The 12747-nt window shown below is 34.5% G+C and overlaps 1 protein-coding gene across 1 annotated transcript in view; it reads left to right on the forward strand.

Moving 5' to 3' along the window:
- Positions 1–8706: 8706 nt before the first annotated feature.
- LOC138821040 (transmembrane protease serine 11C-like) overlaps positions 8707–12747 on the forward strand; it is a 43639-nt gene continuing 39598 nt past the window's right edge. The window contains exon 1 of the mRNA XM_070013117.1: positions 8707–8762. Coding sequence (XP_069869218.1) covers positions 8707–8762 — 56 coding nt within the window. The remainder of the gene's footprint in view (positions 8763–12747) is intronic.

Genomic DNA, 12747 nt, shown 5'->3' on the forward strand with positions numbered 1-12747 from the left:
GTTGTTATTAAAGTTCTTGATTATAGCCATTCTATCTGGGGTGAGATGGTATCTCAATGTTGTTTTGATTTGCATTTCTTTTATGGCTAGGGAGGTTGAGCATTTCTTCATGTGGAACAGGACATTCTTGAGAGCTGTCTATAATCTACTTCCAATCGTACAAATGAGACTGAAATTGCAAGTGCAACTGGTAAAATAAAAATATTGAGGTTTATTTTTTCTACAAAAGCCATCAACCTTTCTATTCATTAATTTGTTTTTGTCTATCCACTTATTCTTTGAGTTTTCATAGTTTTTGAACACTTACCATGAGACAGCACTTTCTAGACTATTACCTGCATTTTAGGAAAAAGAGAAGCAAGCAAACTATTCGCATGTATGATGATCTTGAGGTGACAAAGTTTAGAGAGGTTGTTGAATTGTAAGAAACCAATGTGCGGCTTTGCTCAGTGGCAAAGACTATGTAAAGTTCTTTCTCACAAGAAAAACACCTCTAATTTGAAGACTTCCTTTAAACATACCCCAACCAAAAGGGAGATTGTGTGTGTGTGTGTGTGTGTGTGTGTGCGTGCGTGTGCGCACACCATATCTGGGGTTTAAACTCAGGTCATGGACACTATCCTGGAGGTTTTGTGCTCAAGGCTAGTGCTCTTGCACTTTGAGCCACAGCACCATTTCCAACTTTGTAGTAGTTAATTGAAGATTAGTGTCTCATAGATTTGCCTGCCCAAACTGACTTTGAACTGCAATCCTCAGATGTCAGCCTCTGGAGTAGCTAGGGTTGCAGGCATAAGCCCCTGCTAACCGGCTTATATGTTTAATATACTCCCATAGAAAAGCAAAGCAAATAGTTTAATAATTTTTAGGTAAATCAAACAAAAAGTCTTATACTGACAAGGTTAAAAGACATGCAACAATAAACATGAGAGGTTCCCTTGAGTCTTTATTATAATGTTTGCTTTGTATAGACTTGAGATTAGCCTAGTTGAAAGAAAATATTTTCTTATAGCCAACCACATATTTTAAATTGTGTACATATCAAAAAATTCAATGGGACATGATCTTTTTTAGAAAATTATATTTTTGTTATCTTTAAGTAGTTGTACCAAGGAGTTACCATTCAACAAATCAATTTATAAGTACAAGGCATCTTAATCAGTCATCCTTTTATCATTCTTCCCAAACTTCAAATCCTCCTCTTAATTTTCTTAATGTTATAGGATATGCATTGGATATTGCCACTGCATTCTCCCCTCACTACCTTTCTTCATTCGTCTACTTTCTCTTCCCTGATCTCCTCCTCCCCTCCTCTATACACACAACTTTAAAGTGCCAGTTCCTTGGTATTAACTTTGTTGGAATATGAATTTTTCTCCCCCATCCACCCCCACCACAGTACTAAGGCTTAAACTCAGGGCCTGGGCTACTTTGTGCTCATGGCTAGCACTCTACCACTGGAGCCACACCACCACTTCTTGCTTTCCCTAAGTAGTTTATTGAAGATAAGAGTCTTATGAACATTTCTTCCCAGGCTGACTTTGAACTATGATCCTCAAACCTCAGAGTAGCTAGGATTACAGGTGTGATCCACTAGGCATGAGCCACTTCTGCTGTGCAGAATATGAGTTTCCCTAAAGAATAACACCATTTGATTTCTCCCCTGTAAACACCATACTTCAGTTAATATATTTGTGTATGCTTGCATACATGTGTGTTTATTTTATAAATTAGTTCTAGCCTCCATATATGAGAAAAATATATCATTTGTTTCTCTGGGACTGACTTACCTCATTTAATGTAATTTTTCCAGCTCCAACCTTTTCTTGAAAATAATATTTTTCCTAATGGAAGAGTAAAATTCCATTGTTTATATATACCACATTTTTAATCCATTCATCCACTGAGCGTATATGGACTGTTTCCATACGCTGGCTTGTGAATAGTGCAACAATTGAATGTGGTTGCGCAAGCAGCTTTACTGCATCATAGTTTGTAATCTCTTGGATAAATGCCCAAAACTGGAATTCCTGGATGATAAGATAATTCTATATTTAGATTTTAAGGACTTTCCAAACTATTTTCCAGAGTGTTTGGACAAGTTTACATTCCCATTTATACTGCATTAGGGTTCCTTTTCCCACATATTTGTGCCAGCCCTAATGCAGTTGATGATGGTCATTCTAACTGAAGTGAGATGAAATCTCAGTATTATTTTGATTTGCATTTCCTCATTACCCAAGATATTGAGCATTTCTTGGTGTGTCTATTGGCCATTTTTACTTCTTCTGAGAAGTCTCTATCTAGTTCATTTGCCTTTTATAATAGGATTATTAATTCTTTGAGGGCTTCATTTCTGGAGCTCTTTGTATATTATAAATATTAGCTTGCTGTTTGATATATAGCTGGCAAAGATCTCCCATTTTGCAAGTTTCTTTATCACTTGTCAGCTATGTGCTCTGATGTGCAGAAAGTTTGATGTAATCCCATTTGTTAAATCTTCCTTTGATTTACTGAGGCCCTGGAACTTTACTCAAAAGTTCCTGCCTGTGCCAAGTTCTAATGTTTCTCCTACTCCTTTATGGTTTCAGGTCTTACCTTTAGGTGTTTGATACATTTTGAATTGATATTAGTGACTGATAGGAATCCATTTTCAGTTTTATGCATGTGGATATCTAGCTTCCCCTTATTTGTGAAAAGGCTCTATTTCTTTCATCCTGTTTTTGGACCTTTTACCTAATATCACATGGTTATAATATGTAAGTTTGTTCTAGGTCTTCTATCCTGTTCCAGGTCCTTGGGCCTGTTTTTGTACCCAATACCATCACTATAGTTGGTAGTAAAATTTGAAATATGGAATTGTTATACTTCCAGCACTATTTATTTTGTCCTGGATTGCTTTTGCAATCAGGACCTTTTATGGTTCCATATGAACTTTTGGATGTTTTTCTCTCTCAGTGAAGAATGACATTGATATTTTGCTAGGTGCTGACTGAAGTTGTTGATTGACTTAGGCAGTATTGCCATTTTCACAATATTAATTCTGCCAATCCAGGAGGCTTTTCCATTTCCTAATGTCTTCTTCCATTACCTAATGTTTTCTTCAATGTCTTATAGCTTTCATTGTAAAGGTCCTTTACTTACTTGGTTAGGTTGAATCCTAGGGTTGGTTTGTTTCTGTTTGAGATTATTACAATTAAATTGCTTTCCTGATTTCACTCTCAATCTTCTTATTTTGCATGCAGAAATCCGATTTTTGTGGATTGCTGTTAAAGCTTGCTACTTTGCAGAAGTTATTTTATATCAGCTATAGATACAGGATTAGGGTAGAAACTTTTTATAGACTTCATTTTAATTATTCAAATAAAGTTTTATGTCTAAGAAAGCAGGCACCAGCGGCTCATGCCTGTAATCCTAGCTACTCAGAAACAGGATTGTGATTCAAAGCCAGCCCAGGGCAGCAAATTCCATGAGTCTCTTATCTCCTATTAATCTCCAGAAAATGAGAGGTGGCGCTGTGGCTCAAAGTGGTAGAGTGTTATCCTTGAGTGCAAAGGGTTAGGGACAGTGTCCAAGCCCAGGGTTCAAGCCTCATAGCTAACAACAACAACAACAAAACAAACAGGATATGAATTGTGTATTTACAGGTCAGGTTTTTGCTGGAACTCAATAACTTTTTACTGAAATTTAATGGTTTAATTAATCTTTTGGTAGTACTGGGGGTCGAATGAAGGTCCTCAAACTTGCTAGGCAGGCATTCCACCACTTGAGTCTCACCTCCTTGTCCTATTTTGGAGATAGAATCTTGTGTTGTGCTCAGGCCATCCTGAACTGCAGTCTTCCTGTTTATGCTTTTTATAGCTGGGATGACAGGCATGCACCATCACAGTTAACCTATTTGTTGATGTAGAGTCTCATTAGCTTTTTGCCTATCTAGCTCCAAACTACATTCCTCCAGTCTGTCTCCTGAATAGCTCAGATGATAGAACTGAGCCTCCATGCTCAATCCACTGAAATATATTTCTTTTTTAATTTACAAATGCTAAAAACACATGGGTTACAGCTACATAAGCCAAGTAAAGAGTATATTTTCTTTTGGACAATATCACTCCTTTCCTTACTGTCTCCCAGCTTTTCCTTCCCATCCCACCTACAAGTTATATAGGTCATTTTCAACATAGTATCCAGTGAATACCAATGCAGCATTTGATCACTCCCTGGCCCTCCACTTCTATGCCTCCCATTACACTCACATAGGCAAACAAACAAGCCAAAAATAAAAGAAAACAAAAATAGCAGATAAAGAAAAAGCCCCTTGCTTCCATTTCCTAGAGTTCATTTTGATAAATATTATTTTGTATGATCAGATGCACATATGGTCCTCAGAGTGTCCTTTGGTCTCCTAGTGTAAAATTTATTTTTTTAACTGAAATATAAAAATGTCAAAGAATATACATATTTATAGTGTAGCCGTTAATGTTTGGGTATTTGCACAATGTACATTGTGTAATGTGTAAGTCAGGGTAAATATATCTATCTCCTAAAATATTTATCATTTCTTTATGGCTAAAGTTATGAATAAAATGAGTTTTGGAACTGAGAAGACATCAAAGTACAAATAACATATATATTATGTATTATATATATAGCACACAACCCTACATTAGCATGCTAATAATGCTAGTTTTATACATATATTAGATAAAATTTCAACATAATTGAACCATAAATCATCATTAGTGCCTATATGTATAATCATTAACAAAATTGAAAGTACATTTACTAAAATATCACATGCATCTCAGAATTATGTCTTAAATTTAGCTATATTATTATTTTTACTTAAGTTTTTCAGAAAATAATCTTTTTAAACCTTTTAGAAATGTTAGTTTTGTCTCATTTTTTAAAATTATTTTTATTATCTTTAAGTAGTTGTACAAAGGAGTTGCCTTTCACTAAAACAGCTTTTTAATATAATGCATCTTGATCACTGTCAACATTCTCAACCACCCACCCCAACTCACCCCTTCCCTTACTTATGAAAATGATGTTTTCCAAATGGCCGACGTAATTATGTTCACAAACCAATAAATATAGCATGTTCACAAACCAATAAATATAGCCACGCCTGTAGGCAGAGTCCTGCAGTCAGGCCATTAGAGACTGAGCAGGGAAATAATAAGTTTCAGATCAGCCTGGGCTACATAGTGAGACCTTTTCTCCAAGATAAGTATTCAAATGTTTTTTCTTTCATGCGATTGTTTCTAACATATTTATAAGATGATTTCTTTGTTGCTTTGTATGTCCCTCCCTCACAGTATAACCCCTGCTTTCACTGTATTTGATGTTGGTATAATTTGGGGAGGGAAAGGGAAAAAATAAATCGTTTAAATAGGGATACAGGTGGACCCATTGCAACAATGAGATGTACAAGACGTTATGTCGAAAACGAACTTTACAACTTTGGTGGGAGGGGGGAGGAAGGGAGGGGAGGAGGATTCCATTGGGGGGCGATGGGAAGGGATGGGAAGGGGAAACAAAGGAGGAGGCTACAATGCTTGATAAACATATACTCATTATCTTGCCCATGTAATTGTAACCCCTCTGTACAGTATTTTCACAATAAAAAAAGAAAAACGAACTTTACAACTTTGGGAGGGGGGAAGATGGCGGGCCGAGGGGGGGAGAGATGGGGGAGAAGGCAGAGATGGGAAGGGATGGGAAGGGGAAACAAAGGAGGAGGCTACAATGCTTGATAAGAAATGTACTCATTATCTTCCTCATGTAATTGTAACTCCCCTGTACGGTATTTTCATAATAAAAAATAAAAATAATAAAAAAATTTAAAAATTTAAAAAATTAAAGAAAAAAAAAGAAACTGTAAGCCAGGTGCTGGTGGCTCACGCCTATTATCCTAGCTACTCAGGAGGCTGAGATCTGAGGATTGCAGTTCAAATCCAGCCTGGGCAGGAAAGTCTGTGAGACTCTTATCTCCAATAAACTACCAGAAAACTGGAAGTCGCGCTGTGGCTCAAATGGTAGAGCACTCGCCTTGAGCTGTACCTCAGCTGGAGGGAAAGCTTCCAGGCCCCAAGTTCAAGCACCACGACCACCAAAAAATGAAAAACCACAACAACAACAAAAAAAAAACCTAGCTACTCAGGAGACTGAGATCTGAGAATCACCATTCAAAGCCAGCCCTGGCAGGAAAGTCTGTGAGATTCTTATATACAATAAATCACCAGAAAACCAGAAGTGGTGCGGTGGCTCAAGCGGTAGAGCGCTGGCCTTAAGTTGAATAGTTCAAGGACAGCGCCCAGGCCCAGAGTTCAAGCCTCAAGACACACACACACACACACACACACACACACACACACACACACACACAAACAGTATGTTTTTTCTAAATGATTTTTAAATATTGAAATACCTCTATTTTTTATTCTGTCTAGTCCCTCATCACCAACAACGTTTTATCTATAAAATGTTTGTTGTTTTAAAGCTGGAATGGAAAGAACACAGATTTTATTCTTCTAAAAAATTTCATTTAAATTTTTTTCCTGAAAGGGTCAAAAGGGTCTATAAATAAATAGGGCACCACATTTTAGACTCCTTCATACTTAAAAATGCAATTGTGAGCAGTATAATGATACCAAGAAGTGATTTTAAACTTTTTCAAACAAATCTATAGCACTGCTGGCAATCATAATATTTTCCAAATTCTCTTTCAGCTTTTATCCAAATACATATATACTTTAGTCCATTTGCGATCATAATATATAGCAAATCTTCTATTCAAACTTTTTATATTTTATAGTTATTATCATTCTATGTTTATTTGTGATAATTATCCGAGTATATAAATTTACATGCCATTACATCAGCTAATCAAATATACATTTTAGTACTAGCTGTTCACATTTTCATTACAATCTAATGGTTCATTGACTAGCTGATTTTAATAGTATCTTATAAAGCAGACATTAAAATTATAATTTTAAAAAAGAAAAGAAGAAAAAATACTTTTCACTTTTGAGAATATCCTCGTTTACATGATTACAAATGTTAGATTGACATAGAGGACATCTTCAAGCATATAAAATTAGGGAGTTTCAGAGGAATCTTGGAATTACCCTTTTTGATGATACGTTCCTATGCCATGTTTTTTCCATGGATATCATTTAAGGTTTTTCCTTAACAACTTCAAACATCTCATTCCCTGATTCCCATCCACAGCTGAGGGATTAGGTGTCACTTCTTGTGTTCAAATGATTATTCACATTTGTTCTATCTAGTGTTTACTTCAGTTTCTTTTTATTGTCAGACCATTTGACTGCCTTCATCGAAAGGTTGCAAGCATCTAAGAGAATTGTTTCTAATTCTGTAGTTAGCATAGTTCCAACTCTACAGAAGTTGTGCAACAGTTGTTGTGGTGGTTGGAATTTTATATCAGTGAAGGAAGACAGTATTCTGTATCAAAACTTCATTTTAGACAGTCATTCAGGATGGTTTTCATGTGTTCTCTTATCTAATATGCCCAAGCCCTGTGTACACTGTGTTGCAAGATTCTAGGAGTTTATTACAGTTTATGAGCTTCAGATGATATAGAAGTATCCTTTGAGAAACCCACATGAAAAAAGTTAGATTGGGAGGAGCCTTGAAGGATAAATAGGACTTATAGAGATGAATAAGGATGGGAAGAATACACTATATATTTAAAACACAAACACAACCATTAAATGTAATTAATTTATAATATTGAAGAATATAGATATAAATGATCACAGTCCTATTAATAACTGAAATATCAACTACAATTGTGATTCTTTTATCATAATATTTGATTTTGGGAAGAAAGGACAATGCTAGAGACCATAATAAGCTGAGTCTCTTTAACAAAGACTTTTAGCAGGAAGCCTTCTTTCCCAACATAAAAAAAGAGAAACTTCTTTCCTGTAGTCCTTGGCCTATGACAAATTCTCTTTCATCTAGGTAAGTGAACATTAAGGTGTGCCCCATCTAATTTCCACACCAATATCAAAACTGGGTTCTAAGAACCAGAACGCTATCCAAAACTGTGGGAAATTACTGGTTAAATCCATAAAAATGTTTAATTAAAACTGAACACATTCTGTAGATTTTAGGGTATCAAACATTCTTTAAAGAGTACTACTATTAAAGTAGCAGTAAAAATTCCAGGGCAGAATGTTCATGAAAGGATGATACATGATTGAAGGAGACAGAGAGTTATGAGTTGGAAAAGATTCAAACCATAATGGAGGGTTCGAGTTGGAAGAGCTATTTGTTTTCTGTTAAAGAGCAAAAAGGAAGTTGACATAATTCTCAACGTGGATTCTAGGTAGTAAGAAGAGCAGCTGCTCCTCTTCCAAAACCCTAAAAAGGTGCAACATCCTTTCCAAACCAGGTGAGATTGTGGTGATTCCTGAGTCAACACAACTGAATTTGAAACTTTGCCCCTACTTACGTCATATATTATTTATTATTTATGGGGGAGCCTATGCACAGCTCACGTTTTACTAATGTTTTTAAGTGAATTAGTAAATGCTAGGAAAGCACTTTGAAGATGAAATATTGTGTAAGCTCTAAGTATTATCATTATGCCATTATCATAAAACATATTAAAAATCAGAGAATTTTGTACGCTGGGTAGGTAGAGAATGACTGTGCTGCCCATCACTCCAGGGGAAGATGGCAAAGGGACAGCCACGGGAGAGGCAGGAAGAACGGGCATCTCTGCAGGATGGGTAAGTTGAAAGGGGGTAATGCAGGAGAATTTGCCTTGGTTCTTGAGGCAAATTTTCTGAGGCAAAGAAAAGGTCAAATTTGTTAAAGCTACTTAATTTATACTTGAATGTTTTTAAAGCATTCTCTCGACTTTTCTGTAGCAATAGGAGCAATACAAATCCAAACCGAAAATGATTAAGATGGGTATGTTTTAATCATGACAGTCTATTCTGGTTAACTCTGTCGAGAAAATTTTCGATTATGATCAGGAAGCATAAAAAATGTAATTGCCCCAACTTGTAGGTGTTTGGGTATTTTATCTTAATTTCACTAAGAGCATAAAAAGGTACAAGGATGTATGTGTATTTCTAATGATGTATACTAATATAGAGACATAAATACATTGGCAACATGCTGTGGTCTTCGGTTTTAAGTGTTGAGATATCACAGGCTCACTGCTATGTCTTTTAATGATATGATTTAAAGTTTAATTGGAAACAGGAGTGCAAACAAGAAGAGATTGTTTCTTATTAATAATGTCATATGTTTACATAGTAGTTGGCCTGACAGCCAAATAAAGATGCACATACAAATGGAAAAATAATTTTTACATTTTAATCCTTAAGTCAAATTAACAGTGTTCACACACACATTCACCTTTCCTAACAATGTCACAAAATGAATTTTGATAATCCATTGAGACTGATATTTTAAAATAAAATTTTACATGAATTTTTAGCTTGATATCATGCAAATCATGATAGAATCATCTAGATTCTAAGTGAGCAGTACAATATTTGACAAGACAAAACTTTCCAATAAAGTTTTTATAACGTAAATTTTTGTACTCACATTGCATTTAACTTAATGTAATTTCACATTACATTTCTCTTAACTGTAGGGGAAACACTGAAATTTTTTCATCAAATTGTTATTTTAATTCTTTCGATTTATAGTACTCCAGCAAAATCTTCATTTCTGTTTCTAAATCTGTTCTATGTCCTTCATAACAACTTGATCAGTTACTTATGCTCCATAAACAATATCTGAGAAATAATATATAGACAAATAATGTATAGACAAATGTATAGAAAATAATGTATAGAAAAATCCTGGTTTCGTGTCAAGGAATTAAAATATTTTGAAAACAATTCACTAGTGTTTCTAGAAATCCCTAATTAATTCTTATATCTCTCATTACCATATTACTTTTTTAACATTTAATTGGTTTTTAACATTTAAGTTTACTGACACATACTGTGAGTCAGTAAACTCATATAGAAAATTAAGATATGATGTGAAAGCATAGTAGGTTTTTCTTTTTTGGCTTTTTTATTTTTAATACTTTTTTATTGTAAAAATTCTGTACAGAGGGGTTACAGTTACATGAGCAAGGTAATGAGTACATTTCCTATCCAGCATTGTTACCTCCTCCTTTGTTTTCCCCCTACCATCCCTTCCCTCCCACCTCCTCAACTACACTCCCCCCACTCCTTGCCTAAATTGTAAAGTTCGTTTTTCAACATAGTGTCTTGTGCATCTCATTGTTACAATGGGTCAACCTGTATCCCTATTTAAGCATTTTGTTTTTTTCCCTTCCCCTCCACAAGCTAGAGAAGCATACACACAAGATGTAGGACACTGACAATCAAATACAATGAACATACAAAGAAACAAAAAAAATCACATGGTACATTATAAATACATTAGGAACAATAGCAAGAAAGAAAAAACCACTTGTGTCTCTACTTGGGGTTCATTTTGCTTAACATCATCTTATCTGGTCATACATACATAGGTTTTTCTATTCCCCATATCAACTCACCTCAAGGTGCAATTTCTATTGAACATTGAGTGATTTTTTTAACCAATATTCTGCCCAATGGTTTAAAAAAGGGGAAAATAGAATTAGCATTTCTCATATTGCTATTAAAGAATGATCTAAAGAAAAGCATCTGAATATGGACAAAGTTGAATTTTTTTAATTTAGGGACATACACAGAATAATCATTCTTCAAATCAATAAAACCCTTTAAAATAAGAATATCTGAATCTGAAAGAAGAAATTGAACCCCAAATGGAACCCCAAATATATTAAAAATAACCAAAGGACAAATTGCTACCTATATTTCTAATCTTTTCTAGACTTAAAATATCCCAAAGAGAAAATATTGTTTAGTTTGTCCCTTCTGTAACATTTGGAAAACAAGACCAGTGATTGATTGTAAAGTCTGTTCCAACTTCACACTAGGAATTTCTCTCACTCTAGGAAAAATGTTCTAAGGAAGGTTGAAATCAAATAATGCAAATTATTAGACAAGAAGCACATTTTTACCACCTTGCAGATAAATTGGAAGGGAAAACAATAAACAAAGGCTTCTGAAGACACATAGACTGAATTATTATAAAGATTCCAATATTCATTTAATAATACAAAATTTTTTCTATGGTTCAATTTATTAGAAGGGTAGAGTGGAGGAATTAAAAAGTATACCTCAAATATTCACCACATTAGACTTCTCATTTATTTCTCAATTTTCATTACTGCTGATCCCATGCAAATTATATTGAGTATAGGCAAACATATATTTATAATTATGAAGGAAATTTTCTAAAACTACATACTCATATGCAAGAAACTAATTTGTCAGGATTTACCTTACCAATCAGCTGACTTTTTTACCCAGACCTTTAAACATTGTTTTAGACTCAATAAGTGAGTTGATCAAATTGGAAAAGATATTTTCAACTCCTGGGCAGTATTTCCTGAGCCCAGGAGTTTAGAACTAGCTGAGTAAGATATCAAGGTCCATTCTTCCCCACCCAAGAAAAAGTTCTTTTTCTCTGAGCTTTTACCTATATTTTAAGGTGCTTTTAATACACCAAAAAGTGTGAGGACATCATATATTTATAAAAGTATTGATATACTGACTTCTAAATGGTCAGCATGGTTTCTTTGTAAGTAAAACATAATTTCTAAAGTAGTTAAGACTTGGAAATTTCAACTGGCTTGGAAATCTAGCAAATAGTGTATGTTTAGTAAAACTCATATATTTAGGAAATTATCAATAATTAAAGGAATAAACATCCTGATAGACATTTGATTCTGTTACAACAAAATTAAATTACTATAGGTATTAATGTAGATCATCCAAACTAAACAATAGTGTAATCATTTCAATGTACAGATTTTCCATATATATTAAAATACTTAGATATATATGATAGAAGCATACTATTTTGTTTGTAGATATATACCATATAGCACATAAAATACAGTATGTAGAGTACACAGTACATAAAATGAGAGCATATATTGCTTCTACATAAATATGAAATGTTGATATATATTAAAATTAATAATTAATAATATGATATATAAATAAAACAAACTATATTGTGATCTGATTTATGCCCTGCCTCAGACTGACATCATAAATCCTAGTGTCTCAGAATGTAACTGAATTTGGAGATAAATTCAAAGAGTTCATTAAAGCCAGGAGCTGGTGGCTTACACCTCTAATCCTAGGTACTCAGGAGGTTGAGATCTGAGGATTATGGCTCTAAGCCAGCCCTGGCAGGGAAGTCTATGAAACTCTTATCTCCAATTAATCTGCAGATAACCAGAAGTGGCACTGTGCCTCTAAGTGATACAGCACTAGCCTTGGCAAAAGAGCTCAGGGACAGAGCCCAGGCCCTGAGTTCTAGCCCCACAGCGAATAAAAAGAAATAAATAAAAGAGGTCATTAAAGTGAGTTTAATAAGGCAAACTCCAATTGTTGTCCCTATAAATCTAGAGTTACATGTGTACAAAAGGGAGAGCACAGGGATTTGGCCTCAGATGGAAAAAAAAAAATTCTGCCCAAATCTTAATCTCGGACTTCTAGACTTCCGAACCGTGAGAAATAACTTTTGGCTATTGCACTTACTCAGTTGGTGAGAATTTGTTATGACAGAACTACCATATATAGCATATAAAACAAAAAATTTTTTGGTTCTTGGATT

This window comes from Dipodomys merriami, unplaced genomic scaffold (genome assembly GCF_024711535.1).
Source record: "Dipodomys merriami isolate MVZ:Mamm:240054 unplaced genomic scaffold, mDipMer1.0.p SCAF_9, whole genome shotgun sequence".
Classification (NCBI taxonomy): Eukaryota; Metazoa; Chordata; class Mammalia; order Rodentia; family Heteromyidae; genus Dipodomys; species Dipodomys merriami.